We start from the raw sequence: 13,909 nt of genomic DNA, 5'->3' as shown, positions 1-13,909 counted from the left end.
GGAACATTAACAAAATACATTTTTCAATACAGAAGAGTTTGAGTAAACAGGTCAAGATCCAAGTTGAGATTATTTAATAAAGCTTAAGAAGATTTGTATTCTCTCGTCTTCAGAAAAGCAGAATACATTGCACTTGCATAATTATAATTTCAAATGTTTTATACATAAAACATATTTTGCTCCTACTGCCCATTTTAAACTAATTTTAAAAAGGTAGCTCTATCCAATTTAATCTAAAAAATATATGAATTTGGAGCTAAAGATGGATCCTCTTTGTTTTTCCCCAATTGTCTGCGGAGTAACATTGATACAAGAAGTAGGTTAAAATAGTATTACCCTAACTTGCCTTGCCTTCATGTTGTACATTAAAAAGAACACATACATTCATTTTTTTAAAAGTGTGCTAGGATGTAAAATATCTCCTCTTCCAACACAAGAACCAATGTCCCTTAGCATTAGTCCCGACTGGAAGAGAAAATTTTCAGTGTTTCAAACCTAAACTTTGTATTCACTTCAAAAGGAGCAGAGAGAATTGGGCCCTGATATGGATTAATACTGATCACTGCGGCAGAGGAATGCTCTGTTCCCCAGAGACAATAATCACTTGTTGCTCATGTTCACCAACTGACCCATCAACAATAATTTTGATTGAGCAAGTTTTCCCTGGAGCTGAAATTGATGCTGTCTAGGGAAAGTTTCTCAACAACATTTTGATAGTGCAATACTGTTACAACACCAGAGATTGGGACCAGGGTTCAAATCCTGCACTCTGTAAGGAATTTGTACGTTCTCCCCATGTCTGCGTGGGTTTCCAATTTCCTCGCACTGTTCGAAATGTGCAGGAGGTGGAGATTAATTGGATGCAATTGGGCAGCACGAACTTGTGGGCCGAAGGGGCCTGTTACTGTGCTGTGTCTAAAAAAAATACCAGGGGTTGTCGGTCATTTGGGTGGAGTTGGGCAGCATGAGCTTGTGGGCTGAAAGAGCCTGTTATGTACTGTATATTTAAATTTAAGATTTTTTTAAAATGAAGAAACATTTTACCATTCACAATTTTAATGGAGGTATTATCACTGGATAAGCAGGACAGCAGCCATTTGTCTGCAGAAAAGGTTCTTGGTTTATTTAGAAAACACATTCGAACTGGGAATGCTTGAAAATGGGTATTTTGAGTGAGGTTATACCATCAGCAATACTCCATTCTGACAAAATGACTGTATATTAAGTTTTTTTTCCAGAAAGTGCAACCTATACTTTCATTTTTTTTTCCTCATTCAACAGCTTGGATATGATGTTTCCCAGTTGAATGACATTTATTGCTTCAACTGAATGATTAATACTCCTTGCAGTGCACTTTTTGAGGGCCTTGTTTGCATGACTGCATGAAAAACACTCATTGGGGCATCTGAAGCAAGAATGAGGCCATACAAATACTATCCGATTCTATCTGGAGCTTGGGCTGCCAACTGAGTGGGAGTGCTGGAGGTGAATCCGGACACTCAGGAAAGGGCACCAGACAAGACTAATGGCAACTTACAGCAGACTAAAGGGATTTTTGTGTAATATTTTTCTGTTTTATTACCTGTCTGTCAATAAAAAAAATTGTACACTACAGGTTTGAAGAATTGGAGGCACAAACAGGGAGACTGGAGTGTGGAAGTGACTAATACATCTCCTTCAAAGCTACTTATTCCTCTTACGTCCTCCTCTCAACACAATCAACTTATTGCAAGAGACGTCATGCACCTTGCTAGAGTAAGCCATAAGTTTACCTAAATGTTGAACAACAGTTGACTCTTCAATTGCTGGGAATGGAGTTCTGAAAAGGACAGTACATCCACTCTCATCTTTGGGATGTGGTGGCAGATTCTTAACAAGTTCTCACTGTTCGCATCTTCCAATACATGAAATCTAATGACTCATGCAATTTATAATTATTGTGTTTGTTGAAGTAAACATAAAACTCAGATTATATCATCTATTAGATGTTGTATTTCCAGATTCTGATGAACTTCAAGCAACTGGAGTATAGCTGGTGATAAAGATGCACCAGGTGACTGAACAGATGATTTTCATGCCAGTGTTAAATTTAATTCCTGATTGGAGTCATCTTCATTTAATAAATCACAGTTTCAGGTTTCGGATATAATGTAGATCCAACCACTGGGTGACAGCCAGATTCATACCCGAGCAAACACATCCATTTAGAGAGCAATCCATGTGATCTTCAACATCAAGAACAAGGGTAGCACCACAGACTGCAGGTTCCCATCCCATTCAATTTTAAAAATAAGTCACTGTTTTGTCATAAGTCCTGGGCTTCAATTCAGGGGCTCTCTCTCACCCCAACAATACTATGGGTGGACCTTCACCAGAAAGATTGCAACTGGTTGAGAAAACAGTTTTCTACCACTTTCCTCAAGGACAATTAAGAAGAGTAATTGCTGACTTTGCGCCCACCCATAAACAGTTGTATTTTCCCAAGGTCACCCGGTGCCTGCAGTTGATATCCAGATCAGTAAGATGTGAGACTTCTTCAGAATGTATGGAAGAACAACAGGTGGTACAGTCAGTGTAGCGGTTAGCGCAAGGCTAATACAGCGCCAGTGACCCAGGTTTGAAACCAGCACTGTACGTCTGTTTGAATCCAATCCGTACGTTCACTCCATGATGCATAGGTTTTCCCCAGTGCTCCGGTTTCCTCCCAACCTTCAAGGCACATTGGGATGTAGGTTAATTGCGTGCAATTGGGCAGCACGGACATGTGGGCCAAAAGGCCCTGTTACCATGCTGGACGTCTAATTTAAACAGTGTGGTCCTTTATCCTTTGCAGTGTACAAGTTGGGGGGGGGGGGGGGGCGGGGTGAAAGAGTGTCATTTAATCAGCAAACAGACCTGCATGCAATTTTGATTCCTCCCCCACTTCCTCCTTTAATCCAAGAACCAACAGTTCAAGAAACCAATTATTTTGAGGTAAGTTTGTATTCTTTTATTTAGAAACATTTGAAATTGGTGCTAGGAGTTAGAGTCTGTACAGTCTATCCATACAGGTCAGAGGTCAGGATTCTCCCTCATCCTACAGAAATACAAAATAAAAAGAAACAAGTATCATGACAGCACAGTCACAATTGTGGATCAATGCCCAACACAGAACCCTTCTGGTCAAAACTGTGCTATTAAAAGAAGAGCATCTGAGGTGCCCAACAGGAGGTAAAGGTTAAGAATCTGAAATACACTGGTGCTATTCTTGCAGATCCTGTATTGACTGATTCTACACCAGCCGTCCACCATTTGGAGAGGCCACAGAGCAAACAATCCATCTACTCTTGACAGGAAATTTCCCTCCAAATGCAGAGAATAAATTAAAATTAAATTGATTTAACAAAGTTACATGAACAAATATTCAGTCGTCAACAGACTTGTATAAGACAACCAGCGACCAACAGTTAGTTAATTGGTTACAATTTATTACAATGATCTCAGAGCTTTTTTCAGGGAATAAAACTATCATCATCATCTAGTTTTTAAACTGTTGTCTTTTTAAGTACCTTGATCTATTTGATACATTTTATTTCAAGATAACAAGCAAGCAAACATTCAGTTCCAAAGCTGCTATATATGCTTTGCTTAATACTTTAGATTCCTGTGCCAAAGGTTGTCGTGGAGTTGAAGTCTTGATTAATGAGGTCTTTGACCTCAGGCGGCAGTGTATCAAAGAGGTGATCTTCAACCACCAACCCGCTTTTCTTCAGAAGTCGACAGTGGACCAACTCGGCCGGAAGTCTGTCAAGGCAGTTTCCCTTCACTTCCAATTGAGTCAGTTGCACCAGCTGACTGATCTTGTCCGAAATAGAAGTAATGCAGTTTTGCCCCACATTCAAATTCCGCATCTTAGTGCACTTAAAAAGCTGCTTGGGCAAAACTTCCACTCGGTTCCCCGTCATTGCAAACTGCTGCAAATTCTGGAGGGAGGCAATCTCAGCTGGAATGATGGTGATGGAGTTGTGGCTAATGTCCAGGATTCTGAGTTTTTGTAAAAAGAAGAGAGCCGCCGGAAGAGACTCCAATTTGTTGTTGGAAAGGTAAAGCAGCTCCAGGTTTTTCACAAGGCTGATGGATGAAGGGATGGTGATAATTTTGTTGTGCCACAGCTTCAGGCAGGTCAAACGCTTCAGGTGCTGGAAGCTGATCACCTCCTCGATGGTGCGAATATTGTTGGATTTCAAGTCGAGTTCCTGCAGGTTGGTCAAGCTGAAAATAGCATGAGGAATGCGTTCTAGCTCACAGTTATGCAGCTCGAGGTCAGTGAGGTTGATCATTTTCTTCAGACTGTTGAGCACCAAGAGTTTGGTCCCATCATTGTGAACCAGCAGTGCAGTGAGGTGGGGTGCCACATCAGTGACGTTTGACGGGACTTTGGTCAGATTACTTTTCAAGTGCAAGATCTTCAGATGCTTCAGCTCCCTCAGCGACTCCAGGGCGATCATTTTATTATTTTCGGAGTTCAGGTTACCAACCAGATGAAGTTCACGCAGGTTCTTGAGCAAATAGACCCAGGTGGGAATCTCTGCCACATCGGTGAACTTAATGTGCAAATACCTCAGGTGATCCCGGAGGAAGCTGAAGGCAGTTTGCTCCACTTTAGCAGGGCAATGGTAAAGATGTAGTTCCTGCAGGTTAATCACCTGGGATATCTTGGCCGGAATCTTGGCCTCAGGTATCAGCTCCAGCTTCAGAACCTCCAGCTCAGTCACATCAAACACTGCATCGGGCACCCCAGAGAGCATGAAGAGGTGCAGCTCTTGTTTCTCCTGGGGGTTACGGGAGACATGCTGCTTGAGTTTCTCGTAGGTCCACTCGTGGTTCAGACTTAGCTCACGCAGCTTGTTTTCACTCACTTCCGAAAGAAAAACCCCAAAGCGCTTGGAGTAAAGTTGGTCGTACTGATCGACCATGTGCAGTAGAAAAGCAAAGTCATTTTTAACATCTGGAATATCGCTAAAGCTACTTTCTTCACGGACTTTTTCAAACGAGTATTCCTTTAACGGACGCCTGAATAGCCAAAACAAAGTATGAATGCAAACTAGTCCATAGACGCAAATGAGTGTAATGTAACTTATTAGTAATTTCTGTAGCATAAAAGCCATGTTGTGAGTACAACAAAAATTAGCATATCCAGTCAAATGCTCTATGTCTGGTTCACAGATATGGTCAAAACTTATAGATGTAATAAAAGTAAGGGTATAGCATAAAATAAACGTCAATTTCACTGTTTTTATGACTGTCTGGACCACATAAAGTTTATATATCAAATCACTGTCTTCTACGTGGGCACGAAACTTACGAACTTTTTCAAAAAGAGCTTTGGCCTGTTCCCCATCTTTCTTGTCCAAAATAGTCATGCTGGGAACTTCAATGACTGGCTTCTCTGTTGAAAATTTAGGTCCAATTCTTGATATCATGGGTGTACTGGAATTGGGACTTTCTTCTTCACTGCCGGTTGACAAATGCTTTGCAACCGAGGTCTTAAAGCGTTGCTTGTTCTCCTCGGAGTCCTCGCATGCCGTTTCAGAGAGTGCCTTAGTAGTCCACGGAGACTCAAAACACTTTCCTAATATAGATACAAAATGTTCAATCTTTGAGCTGGTCTTGGGGTACTTGAACCAGAAATTGCTGCTGACCATGAGGATGAGTGTGTGGATCAGCGCAAGATAGGGGAAATACTTGGAATACCAGGGCAAGGCCACATGATAGCACATCTGATTGATGAAAATATATTGCTGGTACTCCAAATTAGTTGGACGGCCAAACTTAAGACTTCTGCGATTAACATTTTCAGCTGTTATCGTCGAGCTTGGAGATGTGGATGTGCTTTCCAGGTCTGAAGGTTGAGTAAGTTTCTGACATGGATTTTCTGACTTATCCGTGTGGGGATCAGGAAGACATACAACTTGGTCTTTGGTCAACTGCATGGTGCCTGCAAAGATAGCGACCATCAGCATTATGATGGCTAAATAGTCCATGAATACATCCCACCATGGCTTCAGAATTCGATAGGTTGCTTGGATATCATTGAGGGATGCAACTTCTGTGAGGGTAAACATTCCTGTAAAACAAGTAACAAGTTTTTTTTAAGTAAATGGAACAAATTACAAAACCAGATTAAAGTCAGTCAACAAAATAAATGTACTATTCGGCAGACTGGGCCCACATGCATTGGAGTTCAGGTGATCTTAAAATTCTAAGGGGGCTCAATAATGTAGAAAATGAATTAAGTCTTTGAAACTGGGTGAAGGGTAAATCTTGAATTAAATGACGTTGTTTAAGAATGCCCATTTACAGGCATTTCCCAACCCAAGGATTGGATTCATTAACATATTTTATGAATAAATGTTGCACCTTTGGAGAGTACAGGGATGGGGGGGGGGCGGGGGGAAATGGATGGGAACGTGGATTTGATGACAAGATCAGATCAAACGTGACTGACTGTTGCAGCAAGCTCCAGGGACATCAGAGCCAATTCCTACTTCTGCACCTTGTGTGATTCAGTGTGGTCACCGAGTCTCATAAGAGCATAAGAAATAGAAGCAGAAGTAGGCCATCCGGCCCGTCAAGCCTGCTCTGCCATTCGATGGGATCATGTCTAATTCCCCAAATATGTGAAAATCTATCCAATCTTGACTTAAATATACTTACTGAGGTAGCCTCCACTGCGCAATGGGCAGCGAAATCCCATCCTCTGGGAAAAGCAGTTTCTCCTCATCTCAGTCCTAAATCTACTACCCTGAATCTTGAGGCCATGTCCCTGAGTTCTAATCTCCCCTACCTATGGGCAGAATTTGCCTCTATCTTATCCATGCTTTCATAATTTGATACATTTCTAATAATATCCTCTCTCATTCTTCTAAATCTCAGATGACTCAACCTCCCTCATCTCTGGAATCAACATCCTCTGCACCACCTCACAGGTCTCTGCTATAACATGGACAATGGCAATGTATAAAATTGCTCTTTTTAAAAAACAAACAAACCAGGTGTTAAGGATCTAAAAGGCTCCTGACACACAAAAAACTGTAACCCAAACAGAGCTGGATGAGAATATGATCACTGAAAACATATTGCAATCAATTAAAATTAAGATGCAGATTTAATCTAAGAAGGACACAAACTACCACGATGCTGTTACAGTGCCTGTGACCAGGGTTTGAATCCAGCGCTGTCGGTAAGGAGTTTTTACGTTCTCCCCGTGTTTGAGTGAGTTTCCTCCTGGTACTCTAGTTTCCTCCCACCCTTCAAAACGTACAAGGGTTGTAGGTTTATTGGGCCGCATGGGCTAAAGGGCCTGTTACTGTGCTGTATGCCTACATTTAGCACACTACCATATATTTAAAGGTTTCTTGTGTTTACAATTACCAATTGTCCAATTCTATAGCAAAGAGAAAATACTTGAAACATTCAGCAAGTCAACAGCATCTGTGGAAACAGTAGCAGAATTAATGTTTCATCTTATCGTTAAACTAGAAAATCTGCCAATGCTGAGGTCAAGTGCAACATACAAACGTGCTGGAGAAACTCAGAAGATCAAGCAATATTCTTAGGAAGTGAAAGGTAACCAGTGTTTCAATCCTAAGCCCTTTGTCAGGAATAAGAAAAAACACAGGCAGATGCCTAAATATAAAGTTTGGGTGAGGTGGGGGTGTGGAAGAGAACACATTTCAGCTTGTTGACTTTTGATCAGCACGGTGAAAGGAGGCAACTAGTTTTAATTAAGTACAAAAGGCAGATCACTTTTAATGCTACTTTTGTTACATGGAGCTTGGGAAGATTTTATTTCTTGAGGGAAACAAATTCACTATTATATTTACTTTCTGAAGACAACCCCATAATGCACTCACGGGTTTGTGATCTGAGAATCTAAGCCAATTTGTAATGCTCAATTGCAATAAATATTTGCACAATAACTTCTTGTAAACAAATTATTAAATAGTATACAACCTGGAGAAAGTTGCAATTGCCCTGTTTAAGTTTCTGACTTTATATTGAATTCTGAGTTTGGTTGAATAAACAGAAATAGTTTGAACTCAATCCAATCATCTATCTTGTGCAGAGATAAAGTAAAAGGGGTTGATTTAAAAAAAAAGGCAGGTTTAACCACTGCAAGAATGAGATGAAAGCAATCAAGATTCAATTTATTATCTTAGTAATTAAACAGTATCATATTACATGAAATTTCTTTTTGCCTGCTGCAAGGAATTGCCTAAGCACTTCTTACAGTCTTAGAGAGAGAACCACCTCACTGACAAAAGGCAAAGGAGGAAAAACCCAACACCCAACCCCAACCAACCAATTTTCCCTTGCAACCGCTGCAACCATGCCTGCCTGTCCCGCATCGGACTTGTCAGTCACCAATGAGCCTGCAGCAGACGCGGACATACCCCTCCATAAATCTTCGTCCGCGAAGCCAAGCCAAAGAAGAAGAGAGAGAGAAGCAAAAGTGATGCCCCCCTGAGTCACTGAGTGACCGTAGATTCACCTCCAGTGCTTCCGCAGCCACACAGAGTCCAGTCCAAACCAGTGTCAACCAGAGCTCCAGATCCAAACCTCAGTGGCCTTGGCACCTCCTCGCATCCCAGCTCCGATACCTGGTACCCCTCCAGCAGTCCACAGTCCGCATGAGTCTTCCGACAGCAGTCTCCAGCAGCCTACAGCTTCGGCGGGTTCCTCGCCTCAAGTCGCCAGCAGCCCACTGCTTGCACTGGTCCCTCAGCCATAGAGCCCCCTCACTGGTCTGCCACCGTTGTCACCATCCTGCAGGTCGTCTCCTCAGATGGGGGATGAGCTTCCCGTCCTCCAGAATTCCACTTCCTTGGAGTCTGCAGCCCTTTGTGGCTGCTGCCGATTAATAGGCGCCACCATCTTGGGCGCAGACCTGCAGTTGCGGGATTTCAAATAAATCAGAACTGCTTTAGAGGAGATATGACTACCTCAATTCCTTTCCCATCAATCACACTAAGCAAAATAAAGTCACGTCTTTTCAATGTACACAACACTGATGTAACTGTGATGTTCACTTAATGCTACCAACCTGGGATGAATTTTTGGCTGTAATTCTTATCAAAACCAGGCTTTCCTTCTGAGGAGGAAGCCTCACAAACAGGGTAGAAAATGCAGGGAAAGTTAGTAAGATTTTTTTGAGAAAAAATAAATAGAATAAGAATCGAAACATTTTCCCATAATAAAACTAAGATGGCATAGGTCTGTGAGAAGAATGAGTTTTAACGCGGATCTCAGAGGGATGAGATGTTGTATCAATAGCCAGAATTGTGCATGGATGCAAGAAAAAAAATATAAAAGATAGGTGTGAGATAGGGAAGAATTAGATTGTTGTGGAGTAAGGTTGCAAAGGTCAGCAAAAGATTGTGGGCTGAAGAGCCTGTTCTGTACTACAATGGTCTATGTCCTAAAGATTGGACAGGGAGAATCCTATTTGGATCATGGGACACAGTTCAGTCTGCCAGTGTCTGGCACAATCCTGGTCCAGTAAAACTATTGGTCCATGAATGCTTCTCCAACTTTGCACTGGCTGATGGGTTTTCACCTTTAATTCACCCTTCCATGAGACCAAGGATATTGCATTCATCGCAAACAAGTAACTCAAGATGTCAGGCAAGAATTGCATTGCAAAGCACAAGCAACACATCCCAGGAAAATTTCAGACCTGACATTTTTAGTAAGAGAAAAATCATATTACCTTAAAACATGAAAGATTCTATAAAAAATATCTATTGACATAACAGAGAATGGAGCATCTGTGGAAGGCAAATGTATTACAGAAAAGAAGTGTCATTGTTAAGTTTTATTCAGTTCTGATGGAATGTTATCAACACTTAAACATTTCCTATTTCTTTCAAAGCCTGCCAAATATTTCCAATATCTCTGTTCTTTTTGTCAATTATGTTAAGTGAGTCATTTAACTTCCTATCATTTGAGATCTTGGGGTGAACATGTGTTAATGTCACATTTCCCTGCAGCATAAATTAGCTTTCAAGATTAGCACTGGGGTGGTGGGGTGGCATAGCCAGTCCAGTTGCTGTCAAACAGTTCCTGCAAACAGTAGGTAGTATCCACTGTCACAGCAGTGATGGAGAGAATGAGTGGTTGCAGTGTAAGGATGACATGTGTTTTGTCCTAGCCGGTGATCAGCTTTGATGGCTGTTGGTGAGTGGAGACTATGCCATTATACTCCTGACTTGCTAGATGCAAAGGTAGGGTGGCGAGTTGTTTGCACTAGCTTACCAGCTGCTATCTTGCTATACCAGCCAAGAAAGATTAGGTGTTCCTCCATTTAGCCGGTAGCCTAATATTCTGTCTGGGCATTCCCCATCCAGAAAGTATTAACATCGACCTCCAGTTTCTGATAAACCCCTCCCCAATTCTCTCTTTCTGTATTCCTGCCTCCTTTCCTCCAACTTGCCATTCTATCTCCATAATTTCTCAACTTTTTTTTTTTATCTTCTACCCTCCACCTGTATCCACCCATGTCCTCAGCTGTCAGCCTGTGTTCCTCTCCTCGCTCCTCTCCCCCCCCCCCCACACTTCAGTTCCTATAGATGCTATGTGATCTGCTAAGTTCCTCCAGCACTTTTAGCCATTGCAGACTTTTCTGTTTAATTACTACTGTAGCACAAAACTGGGCTACCCAAATCCTACAATGCTCCTGCCCCCAATAGTACATCTATCCCTGATGTACTCTCTGATTCCACAATATACCCCCCTCTCTGTTGATCTCCCAAATCCACTTTCAACACGAAGGCCAAAGAAGCCCTAATCTTACCTCAAATTTCCCATAACCCCATGTTAAAATGCCAGAAAGACCCCACCATGCTGGAAAGTCACTGATCAGACAACTTCAGGCTTGTGACCAGCACAAGTAGCAGATTTTTGACCATCCCCGGGTTTCAGTCACAACTGGATTTTGATGTTGTCGGATGCCATAAATAGCTGGACAGAGTCTGAAGAGAGCACTCAAATTTCAAGACCCTGAAACCTTTTGTGTTTATCAAGTCATGTTTATTGTTATCTGATTGTACAAGTACAACCCGACAAAACAGTGTTCTCCGGCCCTCAATGCAAAAACATGCACACACACATTCAGACATAATACACATACAGACAAATAATACATATGCAGGACAAGTATATCTATAAAAATAAATAAATATTTTGCTTTGTACAAATGAGACTCTCGGATGGTTAGTATGAGCAGTTTTTTTGGTGATTCCGTTGACATTTCTATCCTTTCCCTTGGCATGAAGATGCTAACAGGGATGAAATGAGGATGCCCTGCATTCTTGCTCTTCAGTAGTCAACAGTGCTCATACTCTCTAACTTGGTACATCCCACACTAGGTCACATGGTTCAGGACATGTCACAATTCCTGAAAGGCTTTCTTTTCCCTGCCTTCATTATCTACTCCCAGGTAAGAATGCATGGCAAGTTGGGATATTAGGGCAGGTTTGATGGATGGAAGATTTTTATCTCACTCTTCCTTACCTTTGTGTGTATAAAGTAATACAGAGAGGGATATGGTAACAAACAGTGCTGGCACATTGTAGAGCAGTGATTCTCAACCTTTTTCTTTCCACTCACCACTATAAGTATTCCCTATGCTCTAGGTGCTCTGTGATTAGTAAGGGATTGCTTAAGGTGGTATGTTGATGGAAAGAAAAAGTTTGAAAACCACTGTTTTAATCGTACCTAATTGACTCATTATGTGCATGGTTTCACAACTCCAAAGGAAATGGCCCAATGACGATTTTTTTGAAGCAAAATATTTCTGTAACAAATGGATCTTTAGCAGTGATTCTCAACCTTCCCTTCCCACTTTAAGCAATCGCTTACTAATCACAGAGCACCAATGGCACAGGGATTACTTAAAGTGGCATGTGAGTGGAAAGAAAAAGGTTGAAAACCATTGTTGTAGAGATTGAAACAAGGAAGCCTGCAGACCCTGTGATTGTAGTAATTACACAAAATTGCTGGAAAAACTCAGCAGGTCCTGCAGCGGTCATAGGAGGCAAAGATGTACGATCTTTTTGGGCCTAAACCCTTTGTCAAGGTACGAGCTCAAAATAGGGAGGTCCCTGTGTAAAAAGTGAGGGGAAGAGGGAAGAAGGGGCAGGGGGTGGAGCATCGGCCAACAGCCAAGATGGAATAGAGTGCAGGAGAGAAAAGCTGAGAATTGATTGGGGTGGTGGGGGCAGAGGGGGAGTTCTGAATGCAGAGATGGAGTAAAGGAGACAGAGGGATAAAGAAAGAGAGAAAGGCACAGCGTAGGGGCTTGTATTTAAAAAGCACCTTTCATGTTCTTTCAAGCTCCTCTCCCAAAGAATGCAATAACTTAATTGACTGAAGTGACATCAGTGTCCTAGGAAATGGCAGTGAAATTATGCACAGAGTCCTGACAAAGGCAGACAATTCTCTACAGATATGATGGGGAAGTTGGTATTTCTAAGAAAGAAAGGGACATGTTGTGCAGAAAAAGAAACTCTGCCCAGGGAGAATGAAGTGTGCAGGGATCCCATTGAAATGGAGGACATCCTAAGGTGCTAACAGGAGCTACAACCATCAGAAACAGGGCAGAAATGAGTACGCAGGAAAAGGAGGGAAATGGGTTTGTGGCCACTTGCCAAGGAAAGGGCTACTCCACCTTTTCTTGCACTAACTGTAGCTATTATTCCATCTTTCATATTTATCATCTCTTTCTACAGTGGGGTCATATAAAGTATATTATTGTCGTTAATGCATCTTGCAGAACTGTTTGGCTGCAAGAACTTTGGTGTGCATGTACCTTGTACTTATGTACATGGCCAAAACTCATTATCAACACTGAATGCAAGTCCCCCAACTTATGCAAATGCTGTACATACTACATACAGTACAGGAAAAATAGCACAATTAAACCCTTGGTATCTGGCATCTATGGGGATTGGTAGATGCCGGATAAGTGAATTTGCCAGTTGCTTGAGATTGAGTGTCGCGTGATTGATGAACTGACCTTATTTTTAACCTATTTATTTTCTGCTTGAGGTTCCGGTTGCTTGAATTCCAGAAAATGGGGATTTCACTATGTGCATACATCAAGATCAATGAATTCAATTTTTTTTGAAGAAGAAGAATAGCACAGGTTTTAATTTATTGACTAGAAACACCAACTTTGTTTCTTCACGCTTCCTATCTGACCTGAAAAATAATTACCCATAAATCATAATGTGCTGAAGTCCTCCAATTGAGTGACATTCACTTGATTGACATCTTTCCCTCTCCACCTGACTGCTATCCCATGTCGGTGAAGGCCTTTGTGGAATTGAATTAAGGAATAAGCCTCTATATACTTGGGCTTTGTGAACTACAAAGGTCTAATTCATAGATGACTGTAAACACTGAAGGAGTTCTGATGTTTTACTTTCACAGTCGCTGCCGTTGAAAATTAACATTAAATGTTTACAGAAGTTTTTTTAAAAAACCATCACATGAAGAATTCAGTCGAAGAGGCAGCCATCCCTGGAGGGAAATGGGTGGTTGGTCAGCATAAATTAAATGGTACAATTTCAAAGTTGAGTGCAAGAACAGAAAGAGGAGATGGGAGTGGCTGTTGATGCTGGAAAAAAAACAAATGCGAAAATAGAAAAATGCTCAATTTTCAGTGCAAATGGCATCCTTGGAGTGTTAAAGATAGGCATGAGATACAAAACAATCAAATTACTCTTCTCCCTAGTTATAGATCCTAGCTGAAACATTTCATCTAGTTGTGGACAGACTTTTATGAAGCACAAGTCTTAGAGAGAGTGCAGAATCCGAATGCAGTGGCACTTGGCATTTCTTTTTTGGTAGGGAGACCTCCGAAACT

General features: G+C 41.5%; 1 protein-coding gene and 1 long non-coding RNA gene across 14 annotated transcripts in view; one reads left to right on the top strand and one right to left on the bottom strand.

Moving 5' to 3' along the window:
• Window positions 1–13,909, bottom strand: part of lrrc8db (leucine rich repeat containing 8 VRAC subunit Db) — a 105,534-nt gene that overhangs the window by 6,971 nt on the left and 84,654 nt on the right. For 6 of the 13 annotated variants that reach the window (XM_069939148.1, XM_069939146.1, XM_069939144.1 and 3 more), the window contains one exon: window positions 2,975–6,106. The exons of 2 other annotated variants lie outside the window; for them this stretch is intronic. In XM_069939148.1, coding sequence (XP_069795249.1) covers window positions 3,636–6,104 — 2,469 coding nt within the window. In that variant the 5' untranslated portion in view covers window positions 6,105–6,106 and the 3' untranslated portion in view covers window positions 2,975–3,635. Of the gene's footprint in view, window positions 1–2,974; window positions 6,107–6,696; window positions 7,058–7,413; window positions 7,474–8,533; window positions 8,930–13,909 lie in introns of those variants that run through there. 5 more of the 13 variants (XM_069939139.1, XM_069939142.1, XM_069939140.1 and 2 more) reach the window with 4 other exon arrangements.
• LOC138763998 (uncharacterized) overlaps window positions 1–13,909 on the top strand; it is a 67,896-nt gene that overhangs the window by 32,529 nt on the left and 21,458 nt on the right. The window contains exons 3-4 of the long non-coding RNA XR_011357943.1: window positions 1,616–1,755; window positions 7,522–7,608. This is a non-coding gene — a long non-coding RNA (uncharacterized lncRNA). The remainder of the gene's footprint in view (window positions 1–1,615; window positions 1,756–7,521; window positions 7,609–13,909) is intronic.

This window comes from Narcine bancroftii, chromosome 5, assembly GCF_036971445.1.
Source record: "Narcine bancroftii isolate sNarBan1 chromosome 5, sNarBan1.hap1, whole genome shotgun sequence".
In the NCBI taxonomy this organism is placed as follows: Eukaryota; Metazoa; Chordata; class Chondrichthyes; order Torpediniformes; family Narcinidae; genus Narcine; species Narcine bancroftii.
Note: the sequence above shows the minus strand (reverse complement) of the source record. Positions and strands in the feature narration are given on the sequence as shown.